At 36.9% G+C, this 20580-nt stretch overlaps 1 protein-coding gene across 2 annotated transcripts in view; it reads left to right on the plus strand.

Annotated features, from left to right (window-relative positions):
* MAP4K5 (mitogen-activated protein kinase kinase kinase kinase 5) overlaps nucleotides 1–20580 on the plus strand; it is a 98184-nt gene that overhangs the window by 44510 nt on the left and 33094 nt on the right. For both annotated transcript variants that reach the window (XM_053593173.1, XM_053593174.1), the window contains 8 exons: nucleotides 2290–2337; nucleotides 2426–2468; nucleotides 3312–3384; nucleotides 7607–7738; nucleotides 10236–10298; nucleotides 12337–12418; nucleotides 13483–13599; nucleotides 18973–19051. In XM_053593173.1, the coding sequence (XP_053449148.1) occupies nucleotides 2290–2337; nucleotides 2426–2468; nucleotides 3312–3384; nucleotides 7607–7738; nucleotides 10236–10298; nucleotides 12337–12418; nucleotides 13483–13599; nucleotides 18973–19051 (637 nt within the window). The remainder of the gene's footprint in view (nucleotides 1–2289; nucleotides 2338–2425; nucleotides 2469–3311; nucleotides 3385–7606; nucleotides 7739–10235; nucleotides 10299–12336; nucleotides 12419–13482; nucleotides 13600–18972; nucleotides 19052–20580) is intronic.

Genomic DNA, 20580 nt, shown 5'->3' on the forward strand with positions numbered 1-20580 from the left:
CAGAAAAATAATAGTAGGAAATATCAGTGAAACCGAATCTGATTCTTTGAGAAGAGCAATAAAATTGATAAACCTCTAGCCAGATTGATCAGTAAAAAAATTAAAAGGAAATGAAATGAATGTTGGGTATCATGGCAGAATGTACAGATACTAGAAGGATAACAAAATATGAACAGCTTTATGCCAGTAAGCTCTAAATTTAGGTGAAATGGACAGCTTTCTTGAGAAATATTAACTACCAAAGCTCACTCACTTAGAAATAGCCTAAATAATCCTATATCTGTCTGACAAAGAAAAGTTCAAGCCAGATGATGTTATAGGGTAAATTCAGCTAAACATTAATGGAAGAAATAATGCCAATTCTACCCACACTCTTTTAGAAAATCATTTTATGAGTCAGCTTTATTCTGATGTCAAAACCAGACAATGTTACAACAAACCTACAGACTAATATCCTTCATAAACATAGGTGCAAACATTACAAAGAAAATAATAGAAGATAATACATGATAAACGTGGAGATTATCCTAGGATGCAGTTTTGGTTTAACATCCAAAAATTATTTCCAATAACTGGCCACATTTATTAGCAAACTAAAAGAGAAAAACCATACGATCATCTGAATAGATACAGAAAAATCATTTGGCAAAATCCTGCATTCATTCCTGATAAAAATTCCAAACACTGGGATAGAAAGGAAGTTGGTCAACCTGATGAGGAGCACCCTGCAGTAGAATCATTCTTAACAGTAAAAGATCAGGTCCTTTTCCCTCAGGACCAGTCAAATAAGGCAAGGGTCTGCTTTTACTAGAGCTTTTGGTCAGTACAAAAAGAAAACAATGAAATAGAAGGCATCTAGGTTGGAAAGTAGAAAGTAAAGCTATCTTTATTCACAGACCACATAATTATCTACGTAGAAAATGGAATAGAACCTACAAAGTAGCTATTAGAACTAATAAATGAGGCAAAAAGATTGCAAGATTCAAGATTAGTATACAAAAATTATTTGGATTTCTGTATGCTGACAACAATCAGAAATTAAGAGAATACTACTTCTAAAAACATCAAGAATATGACATGTTTAAGGACAAATGTGACAAGAGGTACATGAACACCAGCACACTAAAAACCACAAAACTGCTGAGAGAAAATGAGCCCTGCCAATTGATGCAGAGCAACTGAGACACACGTATTTGTAGTAAAAATGTAACTTGGAAAGAATAGCCTAGAAAAATGTCTAGTAGTAGCTGATGAAGCTGAATAGATGCATGGCCCCATCTCCCAGCGATTTCACTGTTCAATGTATGACCAACATAAATGTTTATATACTTCACAAAAAAGACACGTATAAAATCATGGATAACAGCTCTACTCATAGTAGCCAAAAACTGAAAAGAATTCAACTGTTCACCAGTGATTACTACAATTAACTTACTACTTACAATAATAAGTAAATTGTAGCATGTTCCTAACAGAAATATAACACAACTGTAGGAATGAAATATTGTTAGGCCTAACAGTAAATCTCACAAATTTAATGCTGAGCAAATGAAGCCATACTCAAAACAAAACAGACACCCAAAACAAAAAATTCTGCCATACAATGTCATTTATGTAAAGTTTAAAAATAGGAAAGTAATCTATGATATTAAAGTCACAATATTGGTTACCTTTGGGGCAGGAAAGTGTCTTGGAAGGAGCGGAGAGGGACTTCTTACTTTGCTGGTTATGTGAATGTGGTAACTCTGAGAACCAGGGAAATGCACACTTACAATATGTGAATGTTCTTTACCGTTAACACTTCAATAAAAATTCATTTAAATAGATAAATAAAGAACTATACCATGTTCATGTATCAGAACGCTCAGTAGTAGTAAAATGTTAATGAGGCCTGTTTTTAAAAGAAATTGACAAGCTGATTCTAAATTCCTATGGAAATGCTGAACATGCAGAACAGTGAAAGAGCTTTGAAAAGTTGATCTTCAGTGACGGAAAGCCCATCAGTGTTTGCCAAGGGCAGGAGGGGCACGAACACAGCATAAGGAAACTTTTGGGGCGATGGATATGTTTCTTAGCTTGATTGTGGTGACAGTGTTTTAGTAAAATATTTCTGATGTTTAGCAGAAAATGAATTAGAAACCTTTAAGATAGAGTAAATATTGATTAGGAAAAAGAAACTCATCTAGATTCCCCCTTAGAAAAGGTTTTCTTATTTAATAAGAATTTAAGTAAAAAATTTAGGAGTCAATTTGCAGTTTTGCTAATACATACTTTTTTTCTGAACTTCAGGGTCTTGCCTATTTGCATACTAAAGGCAAAATGCATAGAGATATCAAAGTAAGTTCATTTAATGTGTTTAAATTGCCAATTCTGTTGGAAGATATCTTACGATGCTGATGTAATAGTATTTGTATTTTTGTTTTAGGGTGCAAATATTTTATTGACAGACCATGGTGATGTAAAATTAGGTATGTTATTTCAAGTTAAATTTTTTCAAAAAAATTTTAAATAAAATTTTAAATGAGAATTAATGTACAAGTTTAATATTGATATGAAGAGTCACCATAGTTTTTATCTTTTGCCCCAGTAATTTTACTTCTGAAACTCAGGCGTAAAGGAAATTAATCCTAAAGATGGAAAATCCATAATCACAGAAGTATTATTAATCATATTATTTATGGTGGAAAAAGTACAAACATAAGCCTAGCAATTGAAAAAAATTATGTTAAATCTACTTATAGAAGATTATTCAATCATTAATATTTATGAACATGTGGGAGGTGCCTGTGGCTCAAGGAGTAGGGTGCCGGTCCCATATGCTGGAGGTGGCGGGTTCAAACCCAGCCCCAGCCAAAAACCACACACACAACCAAAAAAAAAAAAAATACTTATGAACATGTAAGAGTAAAATCCCCTGAAGGGCAATGACAAAAATGAACTACATACATAGTGCACATATTTTACAACCATGGTTAACAACAATTAAAAAGTTTATACATAGAGAAAGGACTTTTAAAAAATTACACCAAAATGCTAACGGTTTGTGTTAGGATAAAAGAAATCTAGATATATGTATTTCTGTTAACTTTGTTCTTCACAAAGTATGTTTTTATTCTGTTAAAGTTCTAATAATTCTTTTGTTTTAATGATTATTATGAACCAAGCAAGAAGAGATTTAGATATTCAATTATATACATTTTCCTAACATTAATATCTGAATTATTAATAATGCCATGCCTGAGGGTGAAACTTAAAAAATTATTTGTTGCACTGAAAAGACCTGAAATTTTCTGTTTTTTTTTCCTCACCAGCGGACTTTGGCGTGGCTGCAAAAATAACAGCTACCATTGCAAAAAGAAAATCTTTCATTGGCACCCCTTACTGGTAAGACATTCCTATGATGGAATTTGGTGCATTTTCATTTCTTCATAGTTAGTGATCAGCCTTGATACCTGGTGATGCAAGTGAAAATTGAATGTTAGGATACTTACGTGTTCCATGATTCTGTCTTAGTTCTGATTGGGCTAGGGAACTTTGATACTCGTTTTTATCATCTAGCTTTCCCACTGTTAAAGCACTAACAATTTTTACTGTCCTTAGGATCTTATAATGGGAGGACCCATAGATAGGAAATTTTCAAAAGACTTGCATTACCTCTTGTAATTTTCTTTCCCTTTTTTCTAGTATTGCTTCTATTTTAATGTAGAACTTCTCTTCCTGACTGTTAAAACTTCCACATCTCACCTACCATTAGTCTGCAGTAGCCGCTCCACTCCTTGAACATCTTAGCATTTGTGACAAAATAATCTTTTCTAAAACATTGCTTTCGTTAATGATAGATGATTTAACAAGAAAGCCTTGTAGTCTTAGTAATTTAGTGAATGTTATAAAAGACGACATGCATAGTTCACGTGAAAGGTTAGATTCTTTATTATGCAGTATTGGATAATTTATTCTGAAAGAAACTTAAAGTAGCTCCTTACCTCATACCTAGGGAAAAAATAAACTATACATGATAGGAAGTAATTAAATAGAAAATAAAACCAAAAGAGCTATCAATAAATACCTGCTTTAAGAGTTAAGGAAGCCTTTCTGGGCGTGAAAGTATAAAACTAACTCTAAAGAGAAAGATTGTTAGGTTTGACTACATGAAAATTTAAAACTTATACGGTATATGTCTACCAGCTTAATTAAAAAACAAATATGAAAACAAGAAAATTGGCTAAAAGATGCCAAATTAGGTTTAATGTTTTTAATATATAAGTTCTTATAAGTCATAAAAAGACCATCTCATTAGAAGCAGGAAGTTATTAAAATAATATATATAAGATATCATTAAATATGAAGAATTCTCTTGAGGCACAAAAATAAAAAACAGTGACATTCTATTCTATCAAATTGGAAAATACTGGAAATCATGAATAATACTATCACTAAATATTTGGCAGTGAAAGTAGAAATTTGTAGAATAATTTTAAAGCATAATTTGACAGTGTTTTTCAAAAATCTTAAGCGATGTATATGTTTAAATTGCAAATTATTTGTAAATAATTATGAGAGGCATACAGACGTATATGAAAAGCTTTACGCAGTATTTTAATAATGAAAATTGAGAGAAAATAATAATGCGACAAATTAGTTAAGGAAATTACATACATTTATTCACTTCATTGGAATCATATGCTGTCATTAAAAATTGTGTTGTAGGCTCGGTGCCTGTGGCTCAAGTGGGTAAGGCTCCAGCCACACACACCTGAGCTGGCGGGTTCAAATCCAGCCTGGGCCTGCCAAACAACAATGATGGCTGCAACCAAAAAATGGCCGGGCATTGTGGCAGGCGCCTGTAGTCCCAGCTACTTGGGAGGCGGAGGAAGGAGAATCGCTTGAGCCCAGGAGTTGGAGGTTGCTGTGAGCTGTGATGCCAGAGCACTCTACCCAGGGTGACAGCTTGAGTCTCTGTCTCAAAAAAAAAATAATAATAATAGTGTTGTAGGCTCCATGCCTATAGCTCAGTGGTTAGGGTGCCGGCCACATACACCTAGGCTAGCGGGTTCAAGCCCAGCCCAGGCCTGCTAAAAACCAATGACAACTGCAACCAAAAAATAGCCAGGCCTTATGGTGGGTGCCTGTAGTTCCAGCTACTTGGAAGGCTGAGGGAAGAGAATCGCTTAAACCCAAGAGTTTGAGGTTGCTGTGAGCTGTGATACCACTGCACTGTACCAAAGGGAGACACAGTGAGACTGTCTCACAAAAAACAAAAAAAAACCCATTATGTTGTAAAAGATGAATGTCTGCAGATAGGGTCATGATACACTGTTAATCATACAAGGACAATTAAAAGTAGCATATGCAATATTATGCCATTTTGCAAAAGAAGTGTGTATGTAAGTAAAAATCATGGATGAAAATATGTGAAACAAGGACTTTCTTTAGGTGGAATCATGCTTAATTTGTTTTCTTTCTTTTTTTTTTTTTTAAAGACAAGGTCTCACTTTATCACCTAGGCTTGAGTGCAATAGGAACGTAGTTCACTGCAGCCTCAAAATCCTGGGCCCAAATGATCCTTTGTCTCAGCCTCCTGAGTAGCTGGAACTACAGGCACACACCATCATGCCTGGCTAATTTTTTTTATTTATAGAGATGGGGTGTCTCTGGGTTTCCCAGACTGGTCTAAAACCTCTGGTCTTAAGCAGTCATCCCACTGCAGCCTTCAGAGTGCTGGGATTACAGGCATGAGTCATCACACCAGGCCCATATTTTTTTTAATGTATTCCAAATTCTCGTCAGTCAGCACATACCACTTCTAATAACAGAAAAATACCTCACTAGATACATGTATCATTTAAATAAAAGTTAAAGGTAGATTACCTGTAGGATTTCTTTCATCACATGACTGTTTTCCTCCCTCAGTCCCTGTCTTTGACTATTCTCCTCACAAACACTGTTGTCAAAATCATCTATTTTTGTACCCTGACCCTACCAGGTAAAATACTAATTAATACCCCTTTTCTGTGTTTATCTTAAATCCTGCCCATTCTTAGAAGTGTCTCACCTTCTGCCTTTCTTCACCTGTGGCAGACTATGGTCAGTTTCCCATTAAGCCAGGAGGTGCGGAAATGCTGGTCAACTTGACATTTCCTTCAGCTGCCCCTGAACAGTTTCAGTGGGCAGAGGAGATGAAACTGATTTGCTTTCCCTGGGCTCAGCCTCTTTCCTTTATGGAACTTACCTTCTGTCATCTTGCTCAGTGGTGATTATTTACTCCTGTTCCCGTTATTATATATGTAACTTTGTGTAGGATACATCTGACACCAGCATTTTTAGTATCATATTCTTAACCACACCTACTTTGAGAGACACTGTATTACTGGCTTTTTGAAGCCAAAATGTATATAAAAGCATATTGTACTGTGAATATTCAATATAAAGAAATTTTAAATTAGTAAACATTTAAAAATAAAATGTATTTCCTCCGAGTAGTATAATTACTCTTCATAGCTTCTGATGCCACTGTCACTGCACATTATACACTGTTGCTGCTCAGCTTACCTCCAGTTTTCTGTATATTCAACAGTTGGTTCAGTAAAAGCTCTACTTCAATATCTACAAACATTTTATACTCACATCAATATCTTAAATCAACCCTTTTTGTCCTGTTCCCTCTGTAGCTGCCTTTGGAAAATCCCTTGTATTTTTTCCTTTTATTTTTGAAATAGTTCTCTAACTCCTGCGCCTGGCTGGGCTCCCTCCTCTCACCCTGTCCTTCATGTTGCCATGAATTTAGATTAAGCTTGTTTTGATCATTAAATCTTTTAGTCAGTTGCCATCATTTTCTCTGTAAAGTCTAAACTTCTTTTGATAAGTAGTAGGTCATTCATGATCTGGCCTCTACTTCCCAGGTGTATTTTCTAAACGCTTTCTAGACCCTTTCAACCCCTTTGCTGTGAAAGACAATTTTTTAAATTTCTTATCCATTATAGACTTAGACTTTTATAAAATAAGGTAAAATGAATTACTGAAAAATGTTCACACGTTTCGACAAGTATAAGTGCTTGCACTTCATTTCTGTACTCATCACAGGCTGGTAACCTCAGTGTCTGGCCCGTGTCAGTCTATACAGGTCACACTGAGTAGCAGGCACCGTCCTGCACGTCCCAGCTGGCCTGGTGCTCTCCCTCGCTGCCTGAACTCGCACTGTGTCCTCTGACTGAAATGTTTAGGCTCCCTGCCCTTCTCTGCTTCTTACTAATTCATTCTTTAAGTCTGACCCCCTTTGGGAACTTGTCTGTAACACTCACAGGGTTTAGGTATTCTTTTTCTTTTCCCATATTACATAACAAGATTCACAGTGTAGCAAATAAAGTTAAGATTTTCCCTCAGAGCACCAGCATTCAGAGAATAGAATTTAAAATTGTTAAATAATGAATTTTAAAAGAATGTGTGTGTATAATATTTATTTAAGTCTTTCCTAGTTAATTTCTTCTTTGCCAGTAAATACCCCTCAGCTTCCTTCCCTCCAACAAGTCCAGTGATTATAGCAAGAACTAGCAGATTTCATGCCATCTTTTATAAAAATTAAAATGTTATGTTCATTGATTTCTTGTAGGATGGCCCCAGAAGTTGCAGCAGTGGAGAAGAATGGTGGCTATAACCAGCTCTGTGATATCTGGGCAGTAGGAATAACAGCGATTGAACTCGGAGAACTTCAGCCACCCATGTTCGATCTTCATCCAATGAGGTGTTCTCATTATTTGCAATTTGACAGTTAATGACAAAGTCCTTGGGGAAAGGACTTTTTTGTTTTCCTTGGGGGAAACAAATACTGATAATACGTGCTCATTTTTAAGAATGAAAAATAGTAAAGGTATGGTAAGGGATTGCCATGTAATCTCATCTAAAACATGGCTTGTATTGCCACTCTTAAAACAACATAGAATAGGGTGGCACCTGTGGCTCAGTCGGTAGGGCGCCAGCCCCATATACTGAGGGTGGTGGGTTCTAAACCCAGCCCTGGCTGAACTGCAAATAAAGAATAGCTGGGGCGTTGTGGTGGGCGCCTGTAATCCCAGCTGCTCGGGAGGCGGAGGCAGGAGAATCACGGAAGAGCTAGAGGTTGCTGTGAGTCCTGTGACAGCATGGCACTCTACCGAAGGCGGTAAAGTGAGACTCTGTCTCTACAAAAAAAAAAAAAAAAAAATAGAATAAATTGTCTACACTTTTTGAAGCTTTTACATAAAACAAATTTCTCTTAATAATCATACTAGGAAATGATAGTTATCACTATCAAAAAAGTCTTTTTAAGCCTTTACATTCCTTCTGTCATCAGTTGATCTTGTTTCTTTTTTTCTTTTTGAGATAGAGTCTCACTGTGTCGCCCTTGGTAGAATGCCATGGCGTCACAGCTCATACCAACCTCAAACTCTTGGGCTCAAGCAACTCTTTTCCTTCAGCCCCCTTAGTAGCTTGGGACTACAGGTGTCTGCCAGAAAGCCTGGCTATTTTGTTGTTGTTGTCATTGTCGTTTAGCAGGCCCAGGCTGGGTTTGAACCCCCAGCTCCGGTGCATATGGCCAGCACCCTAACCACTGAGCTACAGGTGCTGAGCCTTGTTTATTTTTCTCTATGTGAAAATATAAGTAAATGATGGAATGCAAATGAGATTGTTATAGTTACATTCGATTTTGTTTCTTTTTACTTTGTCTAGGAATAATGAAAAAGTGCTTATGTTGAATATAATTATCATTTACATTTTAGAATATATTGTCTGTCAGGAAAAAAATTTAAAGGCTTTTGAAAAGTTTTTTAACATTTTGAAAGAGAAAATAAATCAGGCTAAAATTTTAAACTTTTAAAGTAAATGGTATAAAGTTAAAAGGAAAATCCACAGAATGGAGAAAACATTTTTCAACACGTAACTGACAACAGCAAGGGCTGGGCACGGTCACTCATACCTGTAATCCTGGCATTTGGGGTGGCCAAGGCAGAAGGATTGTTTGAGGTGAGGAGTTCAAGGCCACTCTAAGCCACGTATTGAAACCCTGTCTCCACAAAAAAATAGGAAAATTTAGCTGGGCATGGTAGCATTAAGAACTCATTCAAAGATAATAGTCAAAAGGTAAATTAATGTTTAAGAGCAAAAACCAGATACTAAAGAAACAGGGAAAATTATTTGCCCTCATGAGCAACTAAAAATATATAGGTTAATTGATAGCTATTTTCAGTGGGACTACTGATAAGTATAGCCTTTTAGCAAAGTAATTTGATGTTATTTGTTAAGTACAAAACAATGTTCCAGTGATTCCACTACTTAGGAAAAGCCAAGATAAGAAAATGCTAAGAATTATCCATTCCACATAACAGGGGAAAAAAAATCTAAATATCCAATAGTTGGCGGATTGCTAAGCAAATTATTTAGCAGTTAAGGGCAGCTGTTACATAGTATGTGTGAATTAAAATAACATGGAAAATTGATTATTAGGGAAAAAAGAATGCAGCATTATGTAATTACAATAATATAGTAATTGAGCATTTATGTGATTTAGATAAAGACTAAATAGCAGAGAATTTAAAGTAATATTTTAGAAAATGTTGGAATATAGATATTTTTTCTTTGAAATTTTGAATTATTTAATTTTTAAGAAGAAAAATATCTTCAGTATTTTTTAAAAATTTAAAGATTTTGCTTAGAAAATTGGAAAAGGTTTTATAGGAGTGCCGAAATAGAGCATTTTAGAACTTCCTCCTTACATCCCCTGTCCTACCTCCAGAACCCATAGGAAAATGGGTCAAAAATTAATTCACAGATGAAGTCCTCGTATAGATTGGCTTATGTATGATGAGAGAATGTTGGAAATTATTGTCCAAAAAAGAAAACTGGTAAGGAAGTGGATATAATTTGCTTATATACCCCCAAATAATTGTGGAAACCAGTTTTGGTTAAACATACAACCTGATACTACAGTAACATATTATCTCTGTGTTACAGAATGATATACAATTACAAAGACATGTGCTTAGGATGTGTACTAGTTACAGGTGGAACAGTATGGTGATAAACCTCTTCTCTAATATTTAGTAACTTTGCTTGGTGAATAGAGACTTGTTAGTAAAGTTCTTCTCTACATGTGTGGTAGTTTTGTGTATCATATCAATTCATTACAGAATATTAATTTTGATTGTTAGACGTAGTGATAAAAGTATTTTGGCATTGCTCTTTAACTGAAATGTTTATTTCAGGGCTCTCTTCTTAATGTCAAAAAGTAATTTTCAGCCTCCAAAACTAAAGGACAAAACCAAATGGTGAGTTAAAGGATATATGGTTTTATGGAATTTTATAGTCAAGAGGGGCACACATTTAGTTCCCTTTACAGATGATGAAAGTGAAGCCCAGAGGCATTGAAGCAGTTTGCCCTGACTTACAAAGCTTATTTACTTCAAAGCTGTCTCAAGGAACAAGGCTTATTTTCTAGTATTTCCTTATAATCCAGGGTAAACACAATCATTTCCTTAGATTTTTGGCAACTTGGCTAAGAGGTATAGTAAGGAAAAGAATTGAAATGAATGCATTGAGATTTTGAAGACTCATCTGTTTTTGGCCTGTATTCTTGTATTGCCATTAATGACATATTGACCTTCATGGAACATGTTGTGAAAAGATTTCCTAGGTACTATGGCACTTAAAATCACTTAGTTTTTCTCTGCCTTCCCTCTGTAATACTCGCAAAGGTCGTTACTTATTTTCATTCTAATCTCTTCTTTCTCTTAGTAAGTAAAGCAGATTACCTGTCCTTACAGTCTATAAAGATATAATCAGTTGGATGACAGTTGAAAATTATTTTTCTTGGCTTGGTGCCCATAGCTCAATGGTTACAGTGCCAGCCACATGTCCTGAGACTGATGGGTTGGAACCCAGCCTGGGCCAGCTAAACAACAACAACTGCAACAAAAAAATAGCCAGTCATTGTGGCGGGCGCCGGTGGTCCCAGCTACTTGGGAGGCTGAGGCAAGAGAATTGCTTGGGCCCAGGAGTTTGAGGTTACTGTGAGCTGTGATGCCACCGCACTCTACCCAGGGCAACATAGTGAGACTCTGTCTCAAAAAAAAAAAAAAAAAAGAAGGAAAATTATTTTTCTTGAGCCACAGGTGCCGCCCCAGGAAAATTATTTTTCTAATGGCTTCCTCATATATTTAATAAAAGAAATTGTACAAGTAAAGGTTTCTAAGTCCTTAAATTCTGGAATTCTTCATCCAGATTACATGGCTGTCTTACAGGTCCACGAGCCCCCCAAATTCTGTGTGTTTGTCTGTTCTTCCTCGGGGGAGACAGCCCATGGCTTGTTTCAGTGTCTGGGAGGCCCCTCCCCCACATGAGTTGTAAATTCCTGCTGCTTGTTTCATTGGCCTGTCTGGGCATAGCTTTATGTAGGATCCAGGCTGTTCTGGGAATGATGCCAGAAATCAAGGGAAAATCACCCGGTGGAAATAAAGGAATTTATAGCCTACTGCAACTTTAGTGTTAACACTAGTGTTTTCTGACTCCCCATTGCCCTAAATTGGTAGTCATCTGAACTAACGGGCTTTGTGGCAGGAATGCCTGAATATCGTTCAGGAATGAAGAACGATATTAGCTATAAGCACTATTCGAAGTCAGATTCCAGAGCAGTGATTACCCCTGGAGAAGCTTTCTTGCCAGTCTTCAGATACTGTCTGACTGTTACCTCTGTCACAAGCCATGCTGTGTCCCTGCGGAGGACTGCTGTGTGGTTACTGTCATTGCTCATCACTGAGTTTGTTCTGGCTCTATAGTTCTTCTCCCATCTCTCCTACAGTGGAACCTTGCCATGGAAATACCCCTTTTGGTCGTTCATTATCAGATATATCCTTAATTTATATCTTCCCCCTTTCCCTAGGAAATTCAGTAGCCTTTTTAGGATTTCAGTAGTCTGTTATATTTTCCACCCTACCTCCCTGCCATCCACTCTTTGGTATTGTACAACATTTACATACTATGTAAATTAGACAAGGGGAAGAGAACGGGGCAACTCTTATGCATTACTTAGAAAAGAGGATCATAAATGATATAATTGACACGACCATTTCTAGTTTTTGGTGTAATTTTTAGAGGCTGTGTATTATTACATTATTACCTAATTGCGTTTTGCCTGAGAGGAACGACTGACACAGATGTTTCCAAGGAATGTACTACATAGAACTCTGAGCCTTCAGAGAAAGTTACGTGTTTCAGACTTTGCAACTGCTGCTAAATTAATTTTATTTAGTAACACCAAAAAACTAATATTAGTGAATTATTTTTGTACATGTCTCTTTTTATTTGAAGGTCGTCAACATTCCATAATTTTGTCAAAATAGCGCTAACCAAAAACCCTAAAAAAAGACCAACTGCTGAAAGACTTCTGACTGTAAGTCATTAAAATTACAGAACAATTTCCTATGCTTAGGCACTAATGAGATATATCACTAAGACAGGAGTATTTAGGCTTTTAATATAAAACTATGAGTGGTGTCTCACAGCAGGGGTCAGTAACTCTCTAGAGGGACCAGACAGTGAATATTTCAGACACTACAGCTGTGCAGACTCTGTCACAATCCTAAGCTCTGCTGTTGTAGCACACAGACAGCTGTAGCCAGTGTGCATATGTGGGTATAGCTAGTACATTCCCAGTAAAACTGTGTTTACAAAAGAGGCAGGGTATCAGAGTTTGCCCCTGGACTGGAGTTTGCTGACCCTTGGCCTAGAGAAAATACTTAATATATTTAAATATTTGAATATATTAAATATTTAAATATTTTTAAATATTCAAATATCTTTATTGCTGTCATCTAAAATTAATTGCTTTTCTTAGCTTATGTAATGTGTATAAAATACTTCTATATTATAAAAAGTTACTGACTACAACAACCTAGGAAAGCTTTATATAAATGCCAATATTTAATTATATATCTATTTGTGTATTAACATAAATTTATTGAATTAAATGCTAGCAAATGTAGAATATACATGCTTTTTTTTTATTGTGATTATAGACTGTACCACAGTAATCATTTGCTTATCAGTATAATGACATGAGTAATGAATGTCATTGGTATAGCTAAAGTTGTAATTTTAAACTTAATATAAAATAGATGAGTTTAGATAGAAAAATTTTTCATTTTCTCCCATCCAAGTACTAACCAGGCCTGACCCTGCTTAGGATCAGATGAGATTGGGCGTGTTCAGGGTGGTATGGCCATAGATAAATTTTTCATTTTCTAAATTTAACCCACAAAAGCTCTTTGGTTTTATAATACATAATTATGGATTCTCTGATTAATATTTCTACTAATACTTTCTCAATTTACTTGTATTAGTAGGCTCCCAAATGGTTGTCTCTACTCATTATTGGATGAAAAAGTAGAAATAACGTTTTCTATAAATCATAGATGTAGAGATATACTCTGGAAATTTTGTTTTCTTTTTCCTTAGCACACTTTTGTTGGACAGCCAGGTCTCTCTAGGGCCCTCGCTGTTGAGCTGTTGGACAAAGTGAACAACCCAGACAACCACGCACATTACACTGAGGGAGATGATGATGACTTTGAGGTAAGAAAGTGTTTGCAGTCTCAGACTTAAAAACAAATGGGCCATATGGCCTTAGAGTTTGTTTTTTGGTTCACTTTTTAAACTTAAGTAAACCAAGTTTAGCTGCAGAGATTAATAGTATAAAGTACCACTTACCTTGCATGTAGTTACCAGTTTACACTTTTTCTCATTGCGGTATAATGTACATGGTATAACCAGTACGGATACTTTTTCTTAATCCTAGTTTTCTCCAGAACTAAGATTAGTCTTCTTAACACCATCTCTTTGTATTTTCTTGGTTAAGTTTGTTGAAGTCTTTAAGAGGTCTCTGGGATTATACTTAGGTGCCTCCCCACCTGGAAATGCGGAAGTGCTTTCTCTTCTCATGATTTCCCTCTTCCCAGACCTCAGCTTCAGAAAGTTCAGTGAAAGTTCGATCTTTCTGTAGGATGTCTGTGAAGGACATACGTTTCCAAGGAAAGAAAGTCTAAAGTTTAGACTAAGAGGACAAAAGTATTTAGCCACAGAGCACATCTCTCACAGGAGAGACTCTTTAGAGATCCAATTGGCCATATTTATAGTTTCCTATTACGCAGATCATTAACAAAACACAAATAATTTTAATGAATTAAGTTGAAATGCCCATTGGAAATTTTTGTCCTTTCTAATACTTCTTCAAAACTTATTTCTTACCCAGTTACATCTAGGGCCATTCATGACTACTATAGAATTGTTGTTAATGTGTTATCCATAATGACACAGCTTGTTATCAGGAGATCAAGGATGCAGACTTCTGCATATATATATTTTTGTTTTGTTTTGTTTTTTGAGACAGTGCTATGGCATCATCGCAGCTCACAGCAACCTCAAATTCTTGGGCTCGAGTGTCCTTCTGCCTCAGCCTCCCTAGTAGCTGAGACTACAAGAGCCTACCATACACCCAGCTAATTTTTTTATTTTTTATTTTTAGTAGAGACAGGGTCTCACTCAGGCTGGTCTCAAACTCCTGAGCTCAAGCAATCCACTCACCTCAGCCTCCCAGAGTGCTAGGATTATAGGCATGAGCCACCGTGCCTGGCCATTATGTGTATACTTAATAGAAATAGTCATTGGACATTAGTGTTCACAGTAATCTTTGTTTCCCCATTGCCTAGTATGTAGCATAATCTGTTGAATGTTAAATGAACTTTAATTGAAAATATTAAATAAACTAGCCACACAAAGATTTTTTTATTTCCCACTCTATTTTGCTAGGCTTCCCAAATCCACTCTATTTTGTGAATTCTCTATTTCTGTTTAATGGTATCATCAAACCTTTCAGTCCTTGAACTGTAAATTCTTGTCCAGGTGGTTGAGGGCACAGCAGTGTATGAGACTAACACTGTCTCTGCCGTCATAGACCACATGGTCCAGTCTCAATTAAATTTTCAGAAATACCAACAAACGATTTACAAGTATGGTAACTTTCCTGGAATGAGAAAGATGGAGGCATATTACAGGGGGAGAAAAAGACTCAACTATAGGTATTGGAGCGATGTTCAAGATGAAAACCTGAAGGATAAATTGAAATTATAGGAAGAGAGCAAATGTAAGTGGGCTGAGCAGAGAAATAATAGCATGTATGAAAGCCTGGTGATAAGAGAGAAGGCAGAGTAAGCAAGAACTAAAGAGTCCGTCTGGCTGGAGCAGAAGACAAGAAAGGAAGTGGCAGAAGATGAGGTTCCAGAGCTGGACTTCGGCTGCCTCAGCCATGTTAGAAATGCCGGCTTTAGCCTGAGGCCAGTAGGTAACCACTAAAGGGTAAGGTAGTGACATAATTAGGTACTCATTTTTAAAACATCACAAATGACTTCAAAATGGTGATTTCATTCATGAAAACCTGTTAAAAGACTGCTGATGTTATCCAGGGTAGAGACGGTGGTAATTTAACACATTGACTGCCACACTAGAAAAATGTTTTCTTCCTTGGGGCCATGGTGTTTCATTAGCTCAAGAGAAATGTGAGTTATATATGCTTCACGAGAGCTTAGGCTCAAAACTGTCTTAAGTTAAATACAATTCACTTGGCAGTTGATATGTTAAACTAAGGTGGTAGTCCAAGGATGCAGAAAAGTAGATTAATTCAAGAATTATAAGGCTAGGTATGGTGTCTCATGCTTATAATCCTAGCACTCCGGGAGGCTGAGGCAGGTGGATTGCCTGAACTCACAGGCTGGAGTACTAGCCTGAGCAAGAGAGAGACCCCATCTCTAAAAATAGTCAGGCATTGCAATGGGTGCCTGTATCCCAGCTACTTGGGAGGCTGAGATAAGAGAATCACTTGAGCCCAAGAATTTAAGGTTGCTGTGAGCTGTGACGCTACTGAGGGCAACATAGTGAGACTCTGTCTCAAAAAAAGAAAAAGAATTATACAAGAAAGTTGGTGATTGGATAAAGGCATAAAGGCAAGGGATAAGAAAAGATTACTACCAGATTTTGACTGGAGCAGGTGTGTTCATATCACCATTTTCTGAGATGGGAACACTAGGGTAAAATCGGGTTTGGAAAGAAAGGTGAGTTCAGTTGTATACTGAACACGATGTTGCACAGGAGTTCCGAATGGAGGTCTAGTTAGAAGCCAGGTATGTATTTATAGCATGGGGAGAAAGCTAGACCAGAGATACAGGATTGGGAGTCGTTGGGTATAGCTGTAGTTGATGTTGCAAGCAGTGCATGTGACCTCCCTAGACGAGCAGGTAGAGTGAAAAGAGCAACCAGGAAGGAACTGTGATTCCCCCCAAAATTTAAGGATCAGGTAGGCAAAGAGCAACTAGCAAAGATTGAGAAGGAACACTGAAAGAAGGAAGGAGAGTTCCGGGAGGACACTGCCTAGCACTCAGGTTAAAGTGGTCTTCGGCTTTAGGTGGTAATGTTTGATGACTTCAACAAGGATAATTTCAAATAAGGAGGGAAAGCTACACTGAGTTGTTGGAAAGATAAGTATAGTGATTCATTTGTGAAAGTTAGTTGTGAGAGAGGGATTAAGAGAGCAGTAGCTGGAAGAGAATGAGTTGGAGAGAGGTTTATTTATTTTTGTGGTGGAGGGTTTGAACAGGAGAACATGCTTATGAAAACATCCAATAAATAGAGATAGAAAATTGAAAAGCAGCAAAGAGGGCAGGCAGAGTCCACGAGAAGGAAGGGAGAACCTGGGAGTCAGACTGTGAGGGACTTGATCTTAGATAACGTAACACTTGTTATATTAGGAAGAGGATGGCTGATAGCAGATCTGGTGCTTTCTATTTTCTCTGTGAAGTGAACAGCAAGCTCATTTCCTAAAAGTGTGGAGGGTAATGGGTAGGTTTGAGGAAGTGTGGAGAAGGTGTGAATAGTAATTGAGGAGAATGGATGGGTTGAATGCCTGAAGCAGAGCTGAGTGCTCAGATGAGGTGAATTTTCAGTGTGTTCTGCTCTATAATTTTCCTCTAGCAGTGATTGATACTCCAGATGTAAACACATAAGTAACTAGCTGAGTTTATCTGGGGTTGGCATTTTGCTATGAAAGACAGAGGGAAGTTGGGCACAGCACTGCACACTTGGAATCCCAGCACTTTGGGAGGGCAAGTCAGGAGGGGCCCTTGAGGCCAAGAGTTCAATACCAGCCTGAGCAACATAGCAAGACCCTGTCTCTATTCCAAAACTTATCTGGGTGTGGTGGTACACACCTGCAGTCCTAGCTAGCAGAGAGGATTGCGTGAGCCCAGGAGTGAGAGGCTGCAATAAGTTATGATTGTGCCACTGCATTCCAGCCTGAGCAGCAGATTGAGACCCTATCTCACAAAAACAAACAAACAAACAAAAAAACAAACACAAAAATCCAGTGGAGAATTTAGGATACTGGCAAGAGATTGCTTAAAATTTTGGACTACCATGCAAGAGGGACTTTACCTAACAATTGCAATCAGTTTAACATGGCTTATTGTACCCTCAATGAATCCCCAACAATAAAAAAAAAAAAAATTTTTTTTTGGACTACCAGATATAAACTGCATAGAGAGAAAAGTGAAAATAGGAGAGGATGCTAATAGAAAGTGAGAGGGTAATAGATCAGGGACTTGGTACTCTGATGGGAACATTAAACAAGTGCACTGGGAGAAAAGAGTAAGCTTTAAAGAGAGATTTGGAGTGTAGTGTGACTTCATGTATCAGAGCTGATGCCGGGATCCACAGTGTGCTTATAGGAGTGGAGAGTGCATTGAAGTATGTAAGAATGTCTTCAGAGGTGAGTTCAGAACACTGAAGTCCAGAACAACAGATCCTTGTGGGCTTTTTAAGTCCCTTGATATGATGGGTCTTGAAATAGAGAAAAAAACACCTGAGCCACTTTGAGAGCCTTCAGTGAACAAGAGTGAGTCATCAGGAATTTGGTAGACGGAGGTTGAACTGAAGGCCTAACTTCAAAGCAGCAAAAGCTGTTGGAGCCAGTAAGCTTCTCTCTGGGCTTACTGCAGTATTCTTCATCCCTGCTACTCTCTATGTACTCATGAGATTATTCTTAAAAACACCATCAGATTGCCCTTAAAGCTAACTCTGGTGATGCAACTCCCTTCCTGTAAAATCTCCAAAAAATTCCTTTTGCTGAGAAAATTAAGTTGCGAGCCCAAGTCTGGCATTCAGAGCCTTAGAAGACCTGGCTCACCCCACATCTGTCTTTCTGGTTTTCTCATCTGTCACCTAATCTTCACTGCAGCCAAATAATAACCATCCCCCACCTCCTACAAACACTCCACAATTTCCCATTCTTTCATCACTTCGTTCATATTCTTTTTGCTGTCTAGAATTCTTTTCCCACATTGCTGCATATCTAATAATTCCTACTCACACTTCAGCCTTCAAATGAGATTACAGCTTTCATGAAGAACTTCTGTACCCTGCAGGTCACAGTCATTTCATCCTCCTCTGAGCTCTGTGGTAATCTTCTTATCTTCCTAAGATAGCACTTGCCATTTTCTAATCTTTTAAGGATCTGTGTCTTAGGCTGTATGCTCTTTGAGGGCGTTTATCTCTGACTTTCTTTGAATCCCTTCAGTATTTCACACGGTATGAATGTGAAACAAGTGAATAAACTTTTAAAGTATCTTAGTGTTTGCTGTATTTGCTTTGTGTTTTTCCTATAATTTACTTTATTAGTAGATAGTCATATTTGTCGATAAATGATCATTTAATTAAAAAGAGAAAGCTTGACCTTCTAATTTTATCATTGAAAAAAAAATTTTTTTTTGCAGTTTTTGGCTGGGACTGGGTTTGAACCCGCCACCTCTGGCATATGGGGCTGGCGCCTTACTCCTTTGAGCCACAGGCGCCACCCTATCATTGAAAATTTTTAAAGTGTGTATATTATGCTCGTATTCACAGCCCCATGCAATCATTCGTCATACCATCAGATCTACAAACAGGAACGCCAGAGCTGAGCGGACGGCGTCAGAGATAAACTGTACGTGTCTGGGACACCTTTTCCGTGGGTGGTTTTGGAGGGTTGATCTGGGTGTTATTTTTTTGTGTGGAATAATAAACTCTCAGACTAAGGCTACATACTTCAGCATATCAGAATATTTCTAAAATAGGAGTTACTCTTCAAGTTTTGATGAAATTCCCTTGGTTTGTCATTTGTGAATAGTATTTATTTTCCAATTATGGAGATAATGCTGCCCATTGCTGAAAGTTTTTGAGAATAAAAAAATAGAAAAATAACATGGCATGCAATCACATCACTCAGAGCCAACCATGTTTAATATTTTGCTGAATTTCTTTTACATGTGCATTTTTATGTGGCTGAATTTATACTATACATCCAATTTCACTTAATGATGGAAATACCTTCCCATGTATTAGTGTAGATTTTATAACCACCGTTTACAGGTTGCATTCTGTTTCTTAGTTGATGATATGTTATAGTCAGCCAGTTTCCTCTGTTGAACATTTGAATTGGTTTCAGTTTAGTCAGATTAATTCATAAAAATTTAAAAAATTTCATTTTTCATTTTACAAATTAAAAATTTTTAATTTTTTATTCTTAGTAAAAATACTAAGAAGAAACTTTCTAAACAAATACTTAAAAGATATTTTTAAGTTTTATAAATTAATCACTGATATGAACAGTTTTTATCAGTAATACTTGTCACTTTAGCCATATTAATTTAAGAACAAGTTTGTAAAGAAGCTTTAGGTATGGGTTTATTGACTTAAGTGCATTCTTGGTTCAAGAGATTTATAGTACTTTACAGTAAAATAAGATATATGATTAATACAAATAAAATTGTTTGCCATAATAGAGGAAAATAATTCTTTAAATATCTGGGCTGGTTAGAATATTGCAGGTGGCTGTATTGTGTGAGTCTGAGTTTGTAGAGCTCACGTATCTCTAGCTATCTGACGTAGCTTTAGAAATCCAAGTCCCTGGGGAGTTAGAATGTCTTTCTATGTCAGTTGTCTGTCTGGCCCTTTCATAATTAAGGCAATAATTTGAAATTCAGTGTCTTTGTTAGTGCCCAGGTTGAGCTCTTCCTGTGCTGCTTCCTTCTTACACAACAGTAGTTCTTAACCTTCCTAACGCTGTGACCCTTTAATACAGTTCCTCATGTTGTGGTGACCCCCAACCACAAAATTATTTTCGTTGCTACTGTCTCATAATGTATCCCCAGGCTGTGCGAAGGTCAAAGATCTAAGTATGGTTCCATCAAAAAGTCAAAAAATTGTAAGTCGAGCCATCTGAGGTCAAGGATCATCTGTACTGTCTTAACTCTCTAACAGTCCTATGGAAGTGGATTTTTCCATCTCTAGAGAGCTAATTAGAGGTGCCCCAGCCAGGAAGCACAAACTCAAGCAATTTTTTTTTTTTTTTTTGTCATTATCATAGTTGAGTCTTTTTGACAAGCATTATCTATCTAGAAATAGATATATAATTACCAAACAAAAGCCTTTGTTGACAGAAAAAACGAGGAAAAATTATCTGAAATATAATAT

This window comes from Nycticebus coucang, chromosome 6 (assembly GCF_027406575.1).
Source record: "Nycticebus coucang isolate mNycCou1 chromosome 6, mNycCou1.pri, whole genome shotgun sequence".
In the NCBI taxonomy this organism is placed as follows: Eukaryota; Metazoa; Chordata; class Mammalia; order Primates; family Lorisidae; genus Nycticebus; species Nycticebus coucang.